The sequence below is a fragment of the Cheilinus undulatus genome, linkage group 20 (genome assembly GCF_018320785.1).
Source record: "Cheilinus undulatus linkage group 20, ASM1832078v1, whole genome shotgun sequence".
Lineage (NCBI taxonomy): Eukaryota > Metazoa > Chordata > Actinopteri > Labriformes > Labridae > Cheilinus > Cheilinus undulatus.
This window is the reverse complement of record NC_054884.1, coordinates 26,755,821-26,770,698: the sequence shown is the minus strand read 5'-3', so window position 1 is coordinate 26,770,698 and position 14,878 is coordinate 26,755,821. Positions and strand designations below refer to the sequence as shown.

The following is a 14,878-nucleotide window of genomic DNA, read 5'->3' as shown; positions in this document are numbered from 1 at the left end:
TTGTTCGTATTTCAAAATAAACCCACAGGATATAATACAAGATGTTTCTTTTCCTAAATAAATGCAAATCTCAGTGGTACAAACTCAGCTGCCGTAAACACAGGGGCAGCGCAGTTCAGGAGGACATTCAGATATGTGAAGATGAAGAAAGAGGAAGGCATGCTAAAGTTCCTGATAGGTTTGTCTGTTATGGGTAACAGGGAAGATTTTGGAGAGTAGAAGTAGACATAATTAGTGGTGACAGTTGTTTTGTTGATGATGTTTATATCATTAGGAGGAAAAAACCTGCTTCTATTCACCATGTGCCAGCACTTCATGGCACCACCTGTGTCTGATCGGACTTGAAACACTTTGTGGCTCTTACTGATGTTGTTTCATTCTGTCTTGTGTTAAAGCAATTTAACTAAACAGATATGAATAAGACCACAAATATAAGCAGCACCTTGCATGCCTGGGAACACTGTGCTCCTGCCTCTAGCCTCTGCAGAGATCAAACTAGTCCATGCAAAGACCCAGAGAGGAAAGCAGGATGGCCTGTGTGGCTCAGATGTTGTGTAACAAGCTTTGAAAGTTCCACCGGGATTGTTGATGACCCCCCTCCACCACTGCCTTGGGCGTTCACAGTTTGTCATTAATGATCCTGCCACGGTCACTGGTGATAGGCTAATGATTGTGCCTTCGGGTCGATTGGATCGGATTGGTTAGGCTTCTACCCAGCTCTCCCTGCAACTGGGCCACTAAATGAATCACAATAATGCTGTTAGTGTGGATGAGGTGAGTCACGTGTGTCACAAAACTTTCAACTATTGTCATCTGTTATTATTTTTTATTGTCAGTTATGTAGCATGGAGGGTTTTTCTGTGACACCGTGCTACTCTCTTTGGATATTCACATTGTTTGAAGGTCTATTTGTTCAAGGTAGAGAGAGTCATTGAAAATGTTAATCTAAAATTATTAAGAAGCTTCTTCTTGTTTTCAAGCCCTGTTGTTGCAGTTCTAGTCTTATCCCTTGGTGAATCTCTGCTTTCTCTTGTCAGATCTGATACACTGTAGCATGTTTGTTTGATGCTCTCTGTGCAGTTGATGGATGGCTTTGATATAAAAGTGCCTGGTTATTCGTCTCCTATAGAGGGTCTCAGTGTCATGAGAGGTGAAAATTCACCTCACATGTGTGTCTACAGACCTGCAGGGGTCACTGTAAAATATGCCTTAGACATTGCCCCCTGTGTACGAATGCAGGAACAGAATTCAGCTCAGAAGTTTGCAGGTATGTCAAGTGGATTTTTGGGAACCACATGCAATCAAACATAATTGCACTGCATGCTACTATCTTTTTAAAACATGGTCATTTTAACTAAGAAGTGTAGGTAGCAGGGATGTGATTTTAGGGAACAACCCCAGAGGGTTTGGATAACATTCATTAACCTGCCATCTACCAGGTGGATTTCAGCCATGCTGGGTGCCAGAGTTATTTTGTCTTGTCTCTTAGGTGGGTGTAAAAGTGAGAAATCCATCTGCAGTGGAGAAAATGCTTTGACACACTGGAGGATAAACACAGACCTGCACTTTCTTCTCTTACTTTGAAGCACTTTTTTTTTGTCAATGGCTGATCCACGCATCAGCTTTTTAAATGTATGTGTGTACTCCAGCAGTGTTTGTCTCTCTCTTGCATGACAGATATTATTTAATAGAACTTAACAGTTGGGTTCCAGAAGTAAAAATCTCACTTGTTTTTATACCATAGAGGATTTGATTATTGCCAGATGTATCAAAGTTAGACTTACCACAAGATACCAGAGTATGAAAGGACAGTATATGCTCCTGTAGAAGGCAAAGGTTTGTGAGATATTGCAGTTTCCATGAAAAACATGGTTCATTTGCAATTGTGGAGAACTTCACAGTGATGTGTCTGATCCGTCGGCACTCTAGTAACAATGGAAATGTCTATTGCGCCTGTAAACAATGATCGTTGACTGTTGATGATGCAATACATGCTACAAGAATGTGAAACACTACAATAAGATAAAAGTAGAAATAAGGTAGGTACAAGGTTTGAAAGCTTAAAAAACTTTCCTTATCAACGATTTTAAGTAATCACAATGGATGCTGGGATACGTAGTTCCTTCATGCACGTAAAAAATATGTGCAGTCTTATACCTTTGCCTTCTTCACCATTTTCAAATGCCATTTTTGTGTTAAATCAAGTGTTTCTACGGTATATAGGTAGCTGGTTAGCTAGGTTAATGCATTTAAAGGGTTAATATAAGGTTTTAGTGAAACATCAATGGAGGATTTATTTGGAGAATTTTACTGCCAAATCAAGAGGCACTGTAAAAGTGGGCGGCACTAGTGAGCTCTATGGAAATTACCTAATTATTATTTGTCTATTAGCTGACATGCCAGATGGACCGTTTCATATATCCATTGCATGGATACTGTAAATATTCACATCCATCTGGGAAACCTCCCATAGTAAGTGTTTGGGAAAGGCAGGACTTTTCAAAAAAAATTCTTGGAAGGTAATTGGAGGAATGTTCTGTCCGTCATATTTATTGCGGGCCAATCAAAGCCACAAGACAAAATAAGACAAAAGAGTGGAGCTACTTGGTGGATAAAACTTGTGCCGAGGCCCGTCGAGGGAAGTGCAAAAACCTCTCTGCCAAGAGAAGCTCTCAGTATGGCTCTTTGCTCTTGTTTTAATCAAGAAATGTGCCCTAGTTCTGATAAATCTGCCACTGTAGCTACATTGGAGCTAAACACTACACTGCAACAGTCATTGCTATCAGCTTCCAGTACAACTAAACCCCGGCCAAAGCTACTGCTGTGCTCCAAATTTCTCTGTAATGTGCTGTTTATTTCGATCAGGCTGAATGAAGGACAACGGAACATGTGTTTTGTCTCACCCCAGTTGTACCAGATCTAACGTCAGAGTTTTAATAGCCAGCTTTTACTGGTCTTTGGCTGGATGTCCAGCAGATATGAATATTAACAGCAGAAATGTCCAGCTGAAAAAAATGTCAATACAAAAGAGGAAAATAGTGAATATTTACATATTGTATTTTATATTTCAGATAAATCTTTCTAAAACCAACTTTCTGTTCTGTGCCAGGGTTGTTGATCTACATAGGCAGCACACGGATAACTAGAAAAGCACTCGGAGAGCGCAGACCTCTGCCATTAGCCCTATCTCCCGATAGTAAAAATCCTTTAAAAAATTCCTGGATCTGGATCACTCCCAAAATCTAATTAGTTCTTCCCTGTGCCATTTCTGACATTTCCTGAAAATTTCATCAAAATCTGTCCATAACTTTTTGAGTTATGTTGCTAACAAACAAACAAACTAACACTATCAAACTTACTAAAGAACCCTGCTGATCACATAACCTCCTTGGCTGAGGTAATTAAGGTGGTGAATATTCATGTGATCAAAGCCTATCTCCTTAGAACTTTAACTACTGGAAACTATGGAGGGAAATGAGTGTTATAGAGGGGTATTGAATTTGAATTGTTGCAGATATTAAGGATACTGAAACAAAGGGAACTGCAGACAGCTGAGCGGCATAATCACTGATGCAGCAGCTGGGATGTGGATGAGCCTGGGCCAAGCAGAGAAATGTAGTGGACCTTGATGAATGGGTAAATCTATCTATGACAAATTCTCAAATGAAGTGGAACTGTATTCAGTACAGAATCATGCCATGCTGAAGGGCATGGGTCGTTTGGGCTTCTAGCAAGAGAGCCATCTCACTTCTCCATAGCAAGTACTAGCTTGGGACTTTCTGGCTAATCTAGCCTATGGTAGTAGCTGCAGCAAACATAACATCAGCTGCAGGGAAGAGCCATTGATGAGAGGACAGCACTGAACTATCCACAGTGGACACATTTGTCTTTCATTAGGACTACTCCAAAGAAACCACAATGGTTGGATTTACAGTTTTAGCAAAGGTTACAGTTGAGATCATCAGTTTATAGGACTAATATAGGACAACTGACAGTAAGACTAAATTTTTATTTGAAATGTGGTGTTTTAAGGTGATGCCTGGTTAAAGGAGCACTGGTAAGTTATTTCATTGGACAATCTGTTGGGGTAGTCACAGGCTTATGGTATTTGGCTGGAAGCTGCTAATGTATTAACCAGTTAACGTAGAGCTAATGGTGCTAATGTGAAGCTATGTGTTGATGTTGTTTATGTATTGAACATATATGTATATTATGCAACTGACTGCATGTGTGTAAGGAAAAACTCACAACTTTCATTATGTTAGGTTGAACAATTTACACAAAGATGAATAAAAGAATATCTTTCTGCAGTTTTTTTTCCAAGGTCTGGTCATGTTTAATATGTGTCAAGCAGGCTGTAAGAACAGGGTAAAAACAACTCTGGCTTGGTTTCTACTGTGTTGGACTTGGATCCGTTCAGACAGAAACATATTTCCCAGTCCTACTTTAGTGTAATCATAAAACTGTGTCGTTGTTTCTATTTTTGCATGTTTTATTGCTGTTAAATGCAGGTTATTGGTCACCTGGCTATCTAAAGCAAATGTTTGGTACTTGTTCTAAATGGCTGGAATTTTTGAGGACTGCTGATCATTCTGGCCGGAGACAAGGTCAAGCGAAAACTCTGTCTGGCTTGTGTGAGAAGTATGCAAGTCATTAAATGTTTCCTGAATAACAACATTCATAATTTAGTTTCAAGTAATGAGGTAATCAACCAATCACCTCAAAAGTCTGTTTACAAATTACAGTTAGTGGATTGACCTTTTAAAAAAAAATCATTTAACACAAAATAATAAACCCCAGATGAATACAAAATGGAAGTGATAAACATTTTAGGATTTTTTAATCTGAACTAAAGTTGTTTAGTGTAATTAAGGTTATGATTTCATTTTAAAGAAACCAAATGCCCATAATGGAAAACTCATGAATTATAAAAACAACTCAATTCATAAAATCTTTTCAGTCCTTTCAGTGAGAAGCTGCTAAGAGCTGTTTTCATGGTGCCACTGAATGCATCACACATTTCTCCCGCTAACAGCGTGTCAAAGATCAAAGAAGCAGACAAAACAGTACACAAATCAAAAAGAAGCATTCAAGTTTAAGGTTTTGTACAGATTCCTTAAACACACAGAGACACAGTAGAAGTAAATAAAAAAAGATACACTCACTGACTTTTACATTCGCCGCTGGCTGCAAAGTCTAGAAAACTTCTAATTCAAATAGTTTAGTGCCTTTTCAGTTCAGCTCAAAGCAGATGTAATCAACTGTTTCTGAAGATGTCTAATGATGTCCAACAGGTGCCAGTAACAAAAGAAAACACTTGACCCTTGAAAACCTGCTTAGCCAAATGGCGGTCAGACATTTTCCACCTGGGATTCTGCAACAGTGCCAAAATAAAAGTCATGCTGTCATCACGCCTCTGGATTGAAGCCTATGGCATTCACTATAAAAGTCTTCTGTTTTTCTGAATTAATAATGTCACAACCTAAAATCAGAACATTTTTATGAAACCTGCTTTTCTAATAAACTGTTCCTTTTATCCTCTCTGTCACATGCATTGACATGGACAAGGAAGTGGGGATAGTTTAAGCTAGCACAATTGATGGACTGGCCAGATTCCATGTAGCCATGAAAAACTTGTAAACAATGGATGCCAGAGAAGAGATTAGCTTGTTTACCTTACCAGCTGGCTCCAATGATAGTGAACAACAAAAACAACTGTCTGTTTAGCTTGTTTTATGTAGTTTCCACCACAGAGCAGCATATGCCTACTGTGTATGAGTTGTTGCCCAGAAGGATGTGAATTACACACAATATGGACAAAAGTATTTGGCACCTTTAAACACCTTCAGGTTATTGAATTCAGGTGTATAAAATGAAGTACCTAGCCACGCAATCTCTGTTTGAAAACATTTGTGACACAATAAAGGTCATTCTGAAGAGTTCAGTGACTTCAAGCGTGGTACTGTCAAGGATGCCACCTTTCAGTAAGATTGTTTGTCAAATATTACCTCTGCTTGATACTCTACAGCCAACTGTAAGTGATATAAGAAAGTGAACGCATTTAGGAACAACAGCAACACAGCCACAAAGGGAAAGACCACAGGGTCAACAGCAGCTAAGGTGCATGGTAAAGACATGCTAAAGACATGGTTTAATGAGCCTGGTGTGAAACAGGGTTGGGTATTGTTTGGTGTTATTTCTGATGCTGGTACAAAATAGATACTTTTTATGGTGCCAGTGCCTTAATGGTGCCTGAATCGATATTTTTGAGGGAAAAAGTGTTTTGAAAGTCAGTGGGAGAGCAAAAGCTGCCTGGGCAGAAATATCTACGAGATGCCAGTCAAACATGGGATGAGAAAGGAAACTGGTGTAACTTGATAAATATATATCTCAAATTCTGTAAAGTATTTCTTGCCTTTCATTTGGAGTGGTGAGGTATCGAATTGGAGTATTGATATCTGTGTTGCAATTCAGTTCGGTAGGTATTGGATGTGTTGGTACCAGTGCCATGTCGGTACTGGAAATTGATTCTCAGCCCTAGTGTGGAATAACCTGACTGTCCTGCACAGAGCCCTGACCTCAAACCCATCAAGCATCTTTGGGATGAACTGGAACAGAGATTGGGAGCCAGGCCTTCTCATCCAACAGCAGTGCCTGACCTCATAAATGCTCTATAGAATGAATGGGCACAAATTCCCACAGAAACACTCAAAAAGCCTTCAAAGAAGAATGGAGGCTGCAAAAGGGGGGGGGCTCCATTTAAAGTACATTTATCTGAATACAATGTAAGTACAGTCCTTGATGGTGTGATGGCCAAGCAGCCAAATGCTTGTCATAAATTGTATGTCTCATGCAATGGATATGTGAAATAGTCTATCCAGTGTCTTGGGTTAGAGATAGCTGGTCTTTATCAATAATACCCATATCTGTGTTTGAAATGCAATGTTGACTTTCGTCAGCATGGAGGCAAAATTATAAAGTTCACAGCAGTCAATACAAAACACCAAACTCCTGTTTCCCCACATGCAAAAGAAGATTTACATTTAAGTTTTTGCAAGGAGAACTGGAAACCTGAAAACTCCTTACAGGTTGATTTTTAGAAGCCTGCTTACAGTGTTCACATGGAGATGGGGAAAATGTAGATGTTGGCTCGTAACTTCATACTGTACCTTTTCCACCATTTGATGCCACTTGTGTGCGACGTTATCACTTAAGTTTCAATGGCAAGCATGGACACTAAACACAATAATGAATCAGACCAGACGACTGAATAGAACATGGAGGTCCACACAAAACTTCAAAGAAACAAACCTCGGTTGGATGAGACCTGGTTCAAGTTTGGTGAGAATGGGTGAGCTCGACTTGCTTACAGAAGCTAATTAATTAATTTTCATGTGGATGAAAATTTTTTGAGAATACAGTAAGTATGGATCTGATTTAGTACTGAAAATGGAGATTTTTTTCTTCTTTCTTTTCAAAAATACCCACCTATATATGGACTAGAAAATTGTTTTCCTGAAATTCATAAGCCAGCTTTTATTTAGAAGAACAGCTTTGTTTTGAGAATGATTCAATAGTTCAGCTGTTAAATCATAAAAACACAGCAGAATTTGGGGGATTTTTAGAGGTCACGGGTCGCAGGTGAAGGTTATATGTGTGATGTTCGTATATATTTTAAACTTTGAAAGTTTTATTTATACACTTAAGTTTCTTTTTGGCTCCCTGCTTTAAAATTGAGCGCCCCTGCTCTGTAAGCACGCCTTTATTTTCTCATGGCATATTTGGGCCATTAGAGTCACTCTGATGCACCACATATATTTGCCATTCATAACAGGAAGAATATGCCCGGATTGTCTGCGCATATTTCTCTGACAATTGTTTTCACAGCTATTGTTCTGGTCTATTTTGGAATTCCAGGATTTTTCTTCGAGTTTATTCCACCTCAATAAGGACAAAGAAGGAAGAGATTTCCACTCAATTAGTTTTACACATTCCAGGCTCAGGGCCATGTTTCTCCAGACCGTCTGCTCACAAATATGAATAAAAAATGTCAGGCAGAAGTCCAAATTATGATTCAGGCTTATTTGTTTGCTTTAGGATAAATTCCAGACCCTCAAATACGATGCTTTGAGAACACAAACATAAAGACCTGTTTTGCCAATTCAAAGAAAACATAGCTTTTAGCTGCCACTGCTGCTGCCTTTGTTTTGGAAATTCTTTCATATCAAAAATAACTGATGTCTGATGTTAAAGCTTAGACGTAAACAAGAGCTAACACCTTTTAACTAAAACCAAATGCTCATAAATATATTAATGAAGCCATACAGTGGAGATGGAGTATTTGTTTACATAAATAATTAACTCCGCTACAGCTTTACCTAATCACACTTCAATGAGTTTTGTAAACTGGCCAAATACTGCTTATTCTTTACAGGCACATGAGCTTCACATATTGCAACATACATTTTCATGCAGTTTTTGTGTGTCTGTGTTTGTGTGTGTGTGCTGGGTACCACTAACAGACTACTCATTTGTCTGGAATGCACATAAATTCTCGTCTTTACTGTAGGGGCACAGCTGGCCAAACGATTAATGTAGCAACAAAAACACAGAGCTGAGACATTATGAAGTTCAGTGTGTGAAGAAGCAGGCCACAATAGAACCAGAACCATCTCGTAAATTCCAGGAGAAAAACTCAAATGAAACTCCAGGAACCCGCCACAAAATGGGCTCAAGAAAAAAAACACAGTTTCTAGTCTGCTGTTTCTTTCTGCTCCAATTTACTGGTAATCAATTAACCCGCCACACTTTTTATAAAAAGGCCTAAACACCAACACCTTACACTTGCAGAGCAACAGAAGAGAAAGCTCAAAATTAAGTCTTGAAAGTTAGCAGCAGGTTTTCCTGCATCCCTCAAGTGCCTGAGTGACAAATCTGAGCCATTTTCAGCTCATAGGGATCTAACTGTGAGGACACAATGCTGTGCATTTTGTGGTTTAATGAAGGGCATATCAACAGTTTTTTCTTGAGGTTAAATAACACTTAAAGATTCATCTAAAAAAAAATCTTAAGAAAAAAAAAAGTTAATTTTCCCATCAATTTTCTACACTACTTGACAATAACGGCTCACGAATTTCAAAAATCCACTATCTCAAAATATTAGAGAAATACAAACACCAATCAGAAAAGGAATTATAATGCAGCAATGTTGACCATGAGGGTAGGGGCTCCTTTAGTACAAATTACTGAAGTACAGGTTTCTTTGATAGCAGCCTTCAGCTCATCTGCATTGTTGAGTCGTCTTCCTCTTGACAAAACCCTAGAGATTTTCTATGGAGTTCAGGGCATCAAGCACAGTAATACCATGGTTGTCAAATCAGTTTCTGGTAGTGTTGGCTTCACTGTGGGCAGGTGCCAGTCCTGCTGGCAAAGGATATCAGTATCTCCATAAAGCTTCTCACCAGATGAAAGCATGAAGTGCTCTAAAATCTCCTGGTAGACGGCTGACAGTGTTGACTCTGGACTTGATAAAGCACAGTGGACCAAAGGATGACATGACATCCCCAACCTTCACTGACTGTGGAAACTGTAAACACTGGACTTCAAGAATCTCGGATTCAGTGTCTTTCTGGTCTTCCTCCAGACTCAGGGAGGACCTCAAGCTTGTTGGCTTTTCTTTAGTCTGGGTATATCCAATCCTTTTTGCCCAGTGGTTTTCGAGCCCTTTGGGCCTCCATGGCATGACCAGGGTCTTGTTGCAACCCTCTCACCCACTTGGACAGTACCCAAGACCATGCTTACACATCACATCCACCACTTACTCTGTCCTAAAGGTTGGAGTTTGATATTTTTTCAACTGATTGTTTTTCCATACCCCTAATGATATGCAAAAACATTCAGAGCATGACCAGGGTTGTATTAATTCTCCCTCCCACCTGATGATGCCCTTAGGAAGCTTACCCATCACACCTACGCTGCACTTCAGCCTCAGTTTTTGGTCCAAACATGCCTAGAAGTTCTGCACAGTACTGTGTTATGGAAATAATATCAGGATAGGGTAGAATAAAGTGAGAAAAAGACAGAATTAGGGTAGACATATTTTACCTGTTCCATCCATAGAGTGAAGGAGCGCTGCCATGAGTCTTTCTTCTCTAGATGCAGGTATGTGTTAAAGAGGATGAGGTAAATGTAGCGCTCCAGGTACTGCAGGCTCCTCAACAGCAGCTGCTGGCACTCCTTCTCCGTCTTGCCACTTTTGATCTATGAAAAGAGGCACAACGTATGAAACATTTTCAGTGACAGTGAAAGATTTGTACTGAATCAGAGGCAAGGTCATTCTCTCTCCTTCTGGGGTTGGCTCATTGTCCTGCCGTGTTTACCACATGTGCCTCGTAGTGGTACAATGTCAAAGGCATTTAGCCTTGCTCAAGCAAAGGGACTGCTAAGGCTGAAAGCATTGACTTGAGTTATAAAGGACAACACATGTGTTAGCTCTAATGAATTTGAATTGAAAATAAAACATCTTCTGTCAGAAAAACAGGCATGATGATAAACAAGGCCAGGAGGACAATGAGAAAAAAAGAAGCTGCATTCATGTACATGCAGTAACTGAAAGAAAGATTACATAATGTTAGAAACGGAATCGGGTCTTTCAAAGAATGAATGACATTATGCATCCAGCACACTTGACATAAAGATATTTTATTGGTACTTTTAATAAAAATTTTATTTTACACAAAAGAAGGGCTCAAAATGCTTTACACCAGGGGTAATATATTAAAATTCAAAGAGGTCCAGTCAGAGAAAATATATTAAACCAAAGGTTCGGAACGTCATAATGTCTAACTTGAGTTAGTGTGATATGTGCATCTTGGTGTGATTTCAGGGACTTGTTGCACTGATAAAATATGGAAATTTTCTTTGTCTACAGCTCACCCGTTTCTCCGTCTGTGAATCTCTCCTTTAGGGCTCTATGAAATCCGTTTAATTTTTTTGCCAAATTCCGTTTTAATATTTTGGAATTCCTTTTTTTTAACCTTTCCACTAATTTTACCATAAAAAGAGTGCCCTGCTTATGTAAATGAATAAAATGTTCACCAGTTAAATAGAAACAACCTTAAATTTATTGTGAAAGGGCCACAGTTGGCCAATGAGCCACAGTTTTGATAACCCTGATATAAAAATAACTATAACCAGTGTAACAGCCAAATATTTCCAACATTTTAAGACACATCCACATGTATAATCACATCCTAACTGATGTTTATAATGTAAATGAAAAAATTCTTCTGTTCTCTCAAACAGAGTGATAGTAACTTAATAAGAAGGTCACATTAAAGTTAAATGGTTCAAAGTAAACCTGTTTCCTAAACTTTTCTTTACTCTCACAGTCTGTAACAGTGCATGCAGTTTGATGCTGCATTGTGTTTTACTCCTGACTGTAACTTTTCTCTCCTCATCTCCCTCCATCCTCGCTGTCCGTCCGTCTGCTTCATATTAGACTGCGTTAATGCAGACACGTATAGCGTCGTTAAGCAACCAAAGGGAACTACAGTATCTACAGGAGGAATTATTGAGCTAATTGATACTCAAATGAAACATCATTTAGACAACGCGACTTCGAGTTCGTCCAGGTGTGGTGAGGTAAAATAACTCATAGCATGGATGGGTTTTCTTGAAGGTTCAACCTTATGTTGTCCTGTACTGGCCGGTGTTGAGCTAATGTTTGCCGGTAGTCCCTGCAGCTGCTTTGACATGCTGTTATTGTTTAGGAGGGGGCGGGGTGAGTGTTGTTACGCGAGGCACAAGTTGCACCCCGCTTTAGTGTCCCCCCGGAACATATTCCTCAGATATACGTTCCTCTTAAATAAAAACACAGCATTTCAGTCAAATTTATTCAAATTTTCGCAAAGTCCACGTTAAATAGTAGATTACATTTTTATTGGCCAATTCCATGATTCTATTAACACAGAAACCATAGGGCCCTAGACTCCTTGTCTAAGCTCACTCATGTTTTCGTCTACTCTCTTTGTCTTTCTAGCGATTGTAGGTCCGGGTCCAGGTCCGTATCAGATGGCGTCTAGGTCCGGACCCGGACCGGGGTCTGCCATCTGGTGACCCCTGCTTTACACTGTTAGGGAACTAACAACATCAAGAGCATTAAAAGCTATATATTGATTAAAAGTTAGAAATTAAAACACAGTATATAAAAAAACCCCAAACCAACAGTCATTTTGGTGAGACAAGATGATGGCTTTTGACTTTTACCTTATATCTCCAGGTTGTATTCAGTTTATCCTTGAGTCAGTGTGGACATTTGTGCAAAGTTTGAAGAAAATCCTCCAAAATACTTTCACATACTGAATTCACAAGCAATCACAACCATTCACAAGGAGATGAACGGAAATTAACATGAGGCACACTAACCCTGATCTCTGACCTTTTAAACCTTATCAGTTCATCCTTGAAGCAAAGTGGATGAAAATACCTCAGATAGTTCTTGAGAAGTAAAATTCACAAGAATTGCCCAAACATAAAATACAATAAAATGAGTTCAAAAGCAATTATTCCATAGTAGCATGAATCTTGAGATGAGGGTGCAACAAGCTTTATGCTATAAAGGAGGAGGCTGGGGTGGAGGTGGTGAAACTTTGCCACCAGCAGCAGCACCAGAGTGGTGCATCAGCATAAATGCAAACAGAGATTAGTGAGAAGGAAGTCATAGTTAAATGAACCGCTGTGTTGACAGAAAAAAGTGTGATTGGCTGTGGTCGCTGGGAGGTGATAACTGGTATCAGTCGACTGTCAGTTGATCACAGTATGAACTAATGCTAAGCTTCATAAAACCAGTATAATTGTGATTAAATAAATAAATATATACATCCATTTTTGCTTATCTGAGGCCAGGTTGCTGTGGCAACAGGCTAAGCAAGTCAGCCCAGGCTTCCCTCTCACCAGCCACAGTTTCCATCTCTCCCTGGCGGATTCTGTGGCATTCCCATGCCAGATGATATATATTGTAATGGGTTTAGTCGGGTGCCAGTCAGAGTCGTGTCTGACAATTTAAAAATAAACAAAAGTTTCTTTTTACCCGCACAAAACAATAATTCACACTCAGCAGGGAAAATGCAATGCAATATAAATGAGCAACATCAGCAAACAGTTCAGAAATGCAAAATAACCAAGCAAACCAAGGCAGATTTTTCAAATTATATTCAATGCAGGCGCAAGAAACAAAAGGCACAAAAAAATAAATAAAACCAAGCAATGTATGTGTGCGTGGGTACGTGTGTGCCTGTTAGTTCAACTCTCTCAGTTCAGTTCAGTTCAGTTCAAAACACCAGCATGTCTTTTCACCGTCACACACCAGAAATACACAAACACTTGGCACTCATGCTTCCATCGCGCGGTCAATAGTCAGTCCGGTCAGTCGGACTTCGTTTGCCCTTCTGGCAAACCCTCAGGATTCCTGCCCAGAGAGGATGAGATGCTCCTTCCGATGACTCCACACAGGAAGGAAACACATAATAATCCTTCTTGGTCTGACGTGGACCCAGGACCGAAGGACACAAGCACAACAACAAAGGCGAACACGGCGTAACACAATGGAGACAAGGACTTTTTTCAGCGCAACTATGGCAAGTAGCCGGCGACCTCCTCACTTTCAGCCAACCCGAGCAGCCTCAGGCCGTCATGCTAATATACTTCCCGGAGGAAGAGTTTGGACCGCGCGGGGAAAACTGGGTGAGTGGGGATTGGTGGTGGATGACTCGTGGGTGTGGAGGAATGAACTCGTGATTGACTGTGCACAGGATGGTGGGACCTGTGTGATGATGAATGTGGATGCAGGAACGCTACAATATAATCCCCATATCATCAATCTGAGTCCTGGGTCTACCCCGAGGTCTCCTCCCAGCTGGACACACCTGGAAGACCTCCACAGGGAGGAACTCAAAAGGCATCCTGATCAGCTGCCTGAACTATCTCAACTGGTTCCTTTTGAGGCTCTAATTGGCGATTTCTCTGAGCTTCTCAACCTATCTCTAAAGCTGAACCCAGCCACATTGCTGTTGTTGAGGGCCTCACCATATCTCTAATGTTGCCCCGTCCTGAGGAATCTCATTTTGACTGCTTGAATATACGATTTCATTCTGTCAGTCATTACCCAGAGCTCACGACCATGGGTGAGTGTCTGAACTAAGATCGACCCGTAAATTGAGAGCTGTGCCTACCCTCCAAAAATGGCCACCTTATGTGTGCCGTGAATCTGGGAGCTATGTTGTAGGGGGCACAGGCCCCTGGTAGGGTCTCCCAAGGCAAATTATTCCTGGGGAAAGGGGTTGGACTAAAAGTGATTCAACAACCCTTGTGAAGTGGCAGTTTTTGAGTCACCTCGGGCACTGGACTGCAATCATCTAGTGCCGGAGCTTCTCTCCAACGGGCCCAACCAGGCTGAGGCCAAAGCGGTAACATGGGGTCACTACCCTGTGGGTCCACCACCCACAGGGTCAAGCATAGGGGTTAGGTGAATTGCATGCTGGGCACAGGCAAAGGTGGGGACCTGGGTGCCCTGATTGGACCTTGGAACATGGATTATGATGAAAGATCAGGATACAAGATCTTGTGAAAATGCCTGAAATGTGTCAGTTATCTCTGGAAACTGGAGAATAAAATGTCTGTACGTTCTCTTAGGGCTTATGCTCTTAAGTAAACTTCCCATTTTTTCTGTTATTATTCTGCTCCTATGTTTATTCCATGTTAAATAATAATAAATAGAAATGCAGCTAAATTGAAAATGAGCACAGAAGTCACACAAACAACACGTCATTAATATAAGGCAAACAAACAGAAGGGACTTGATTTGTCGCACCATTACCGG

At 40.3% G+C, this 14,878-nt stretch overlaps 1 protein-coding gene across 3 annotated transcripts in view; it reads right to left on the bottom strand.

Annotated features, from left to right (window-relative positions):
- pald1a (phosphatase domain containing paladin 1a) overlaps positions 1–14,878 on the bottom strand; it is a 107,389-nt gene that overhangs the window by 14,366 nt on the left and 78,145 nt on the right. For all 3 annotated transcript variants that reach the window (XM_041815649.1, XM_041815648.1, XM_041815647.1), the window contains exon 19: positions 10,105–10,260. In XM_041815649.1, coding sequence (XP_041671583.1) covers positions 10,105–10,260 — 156 coding nt within the window. The remainder of the gene's footprint in view (positions 1–10,104; positions 10,261–14,878) is intronic.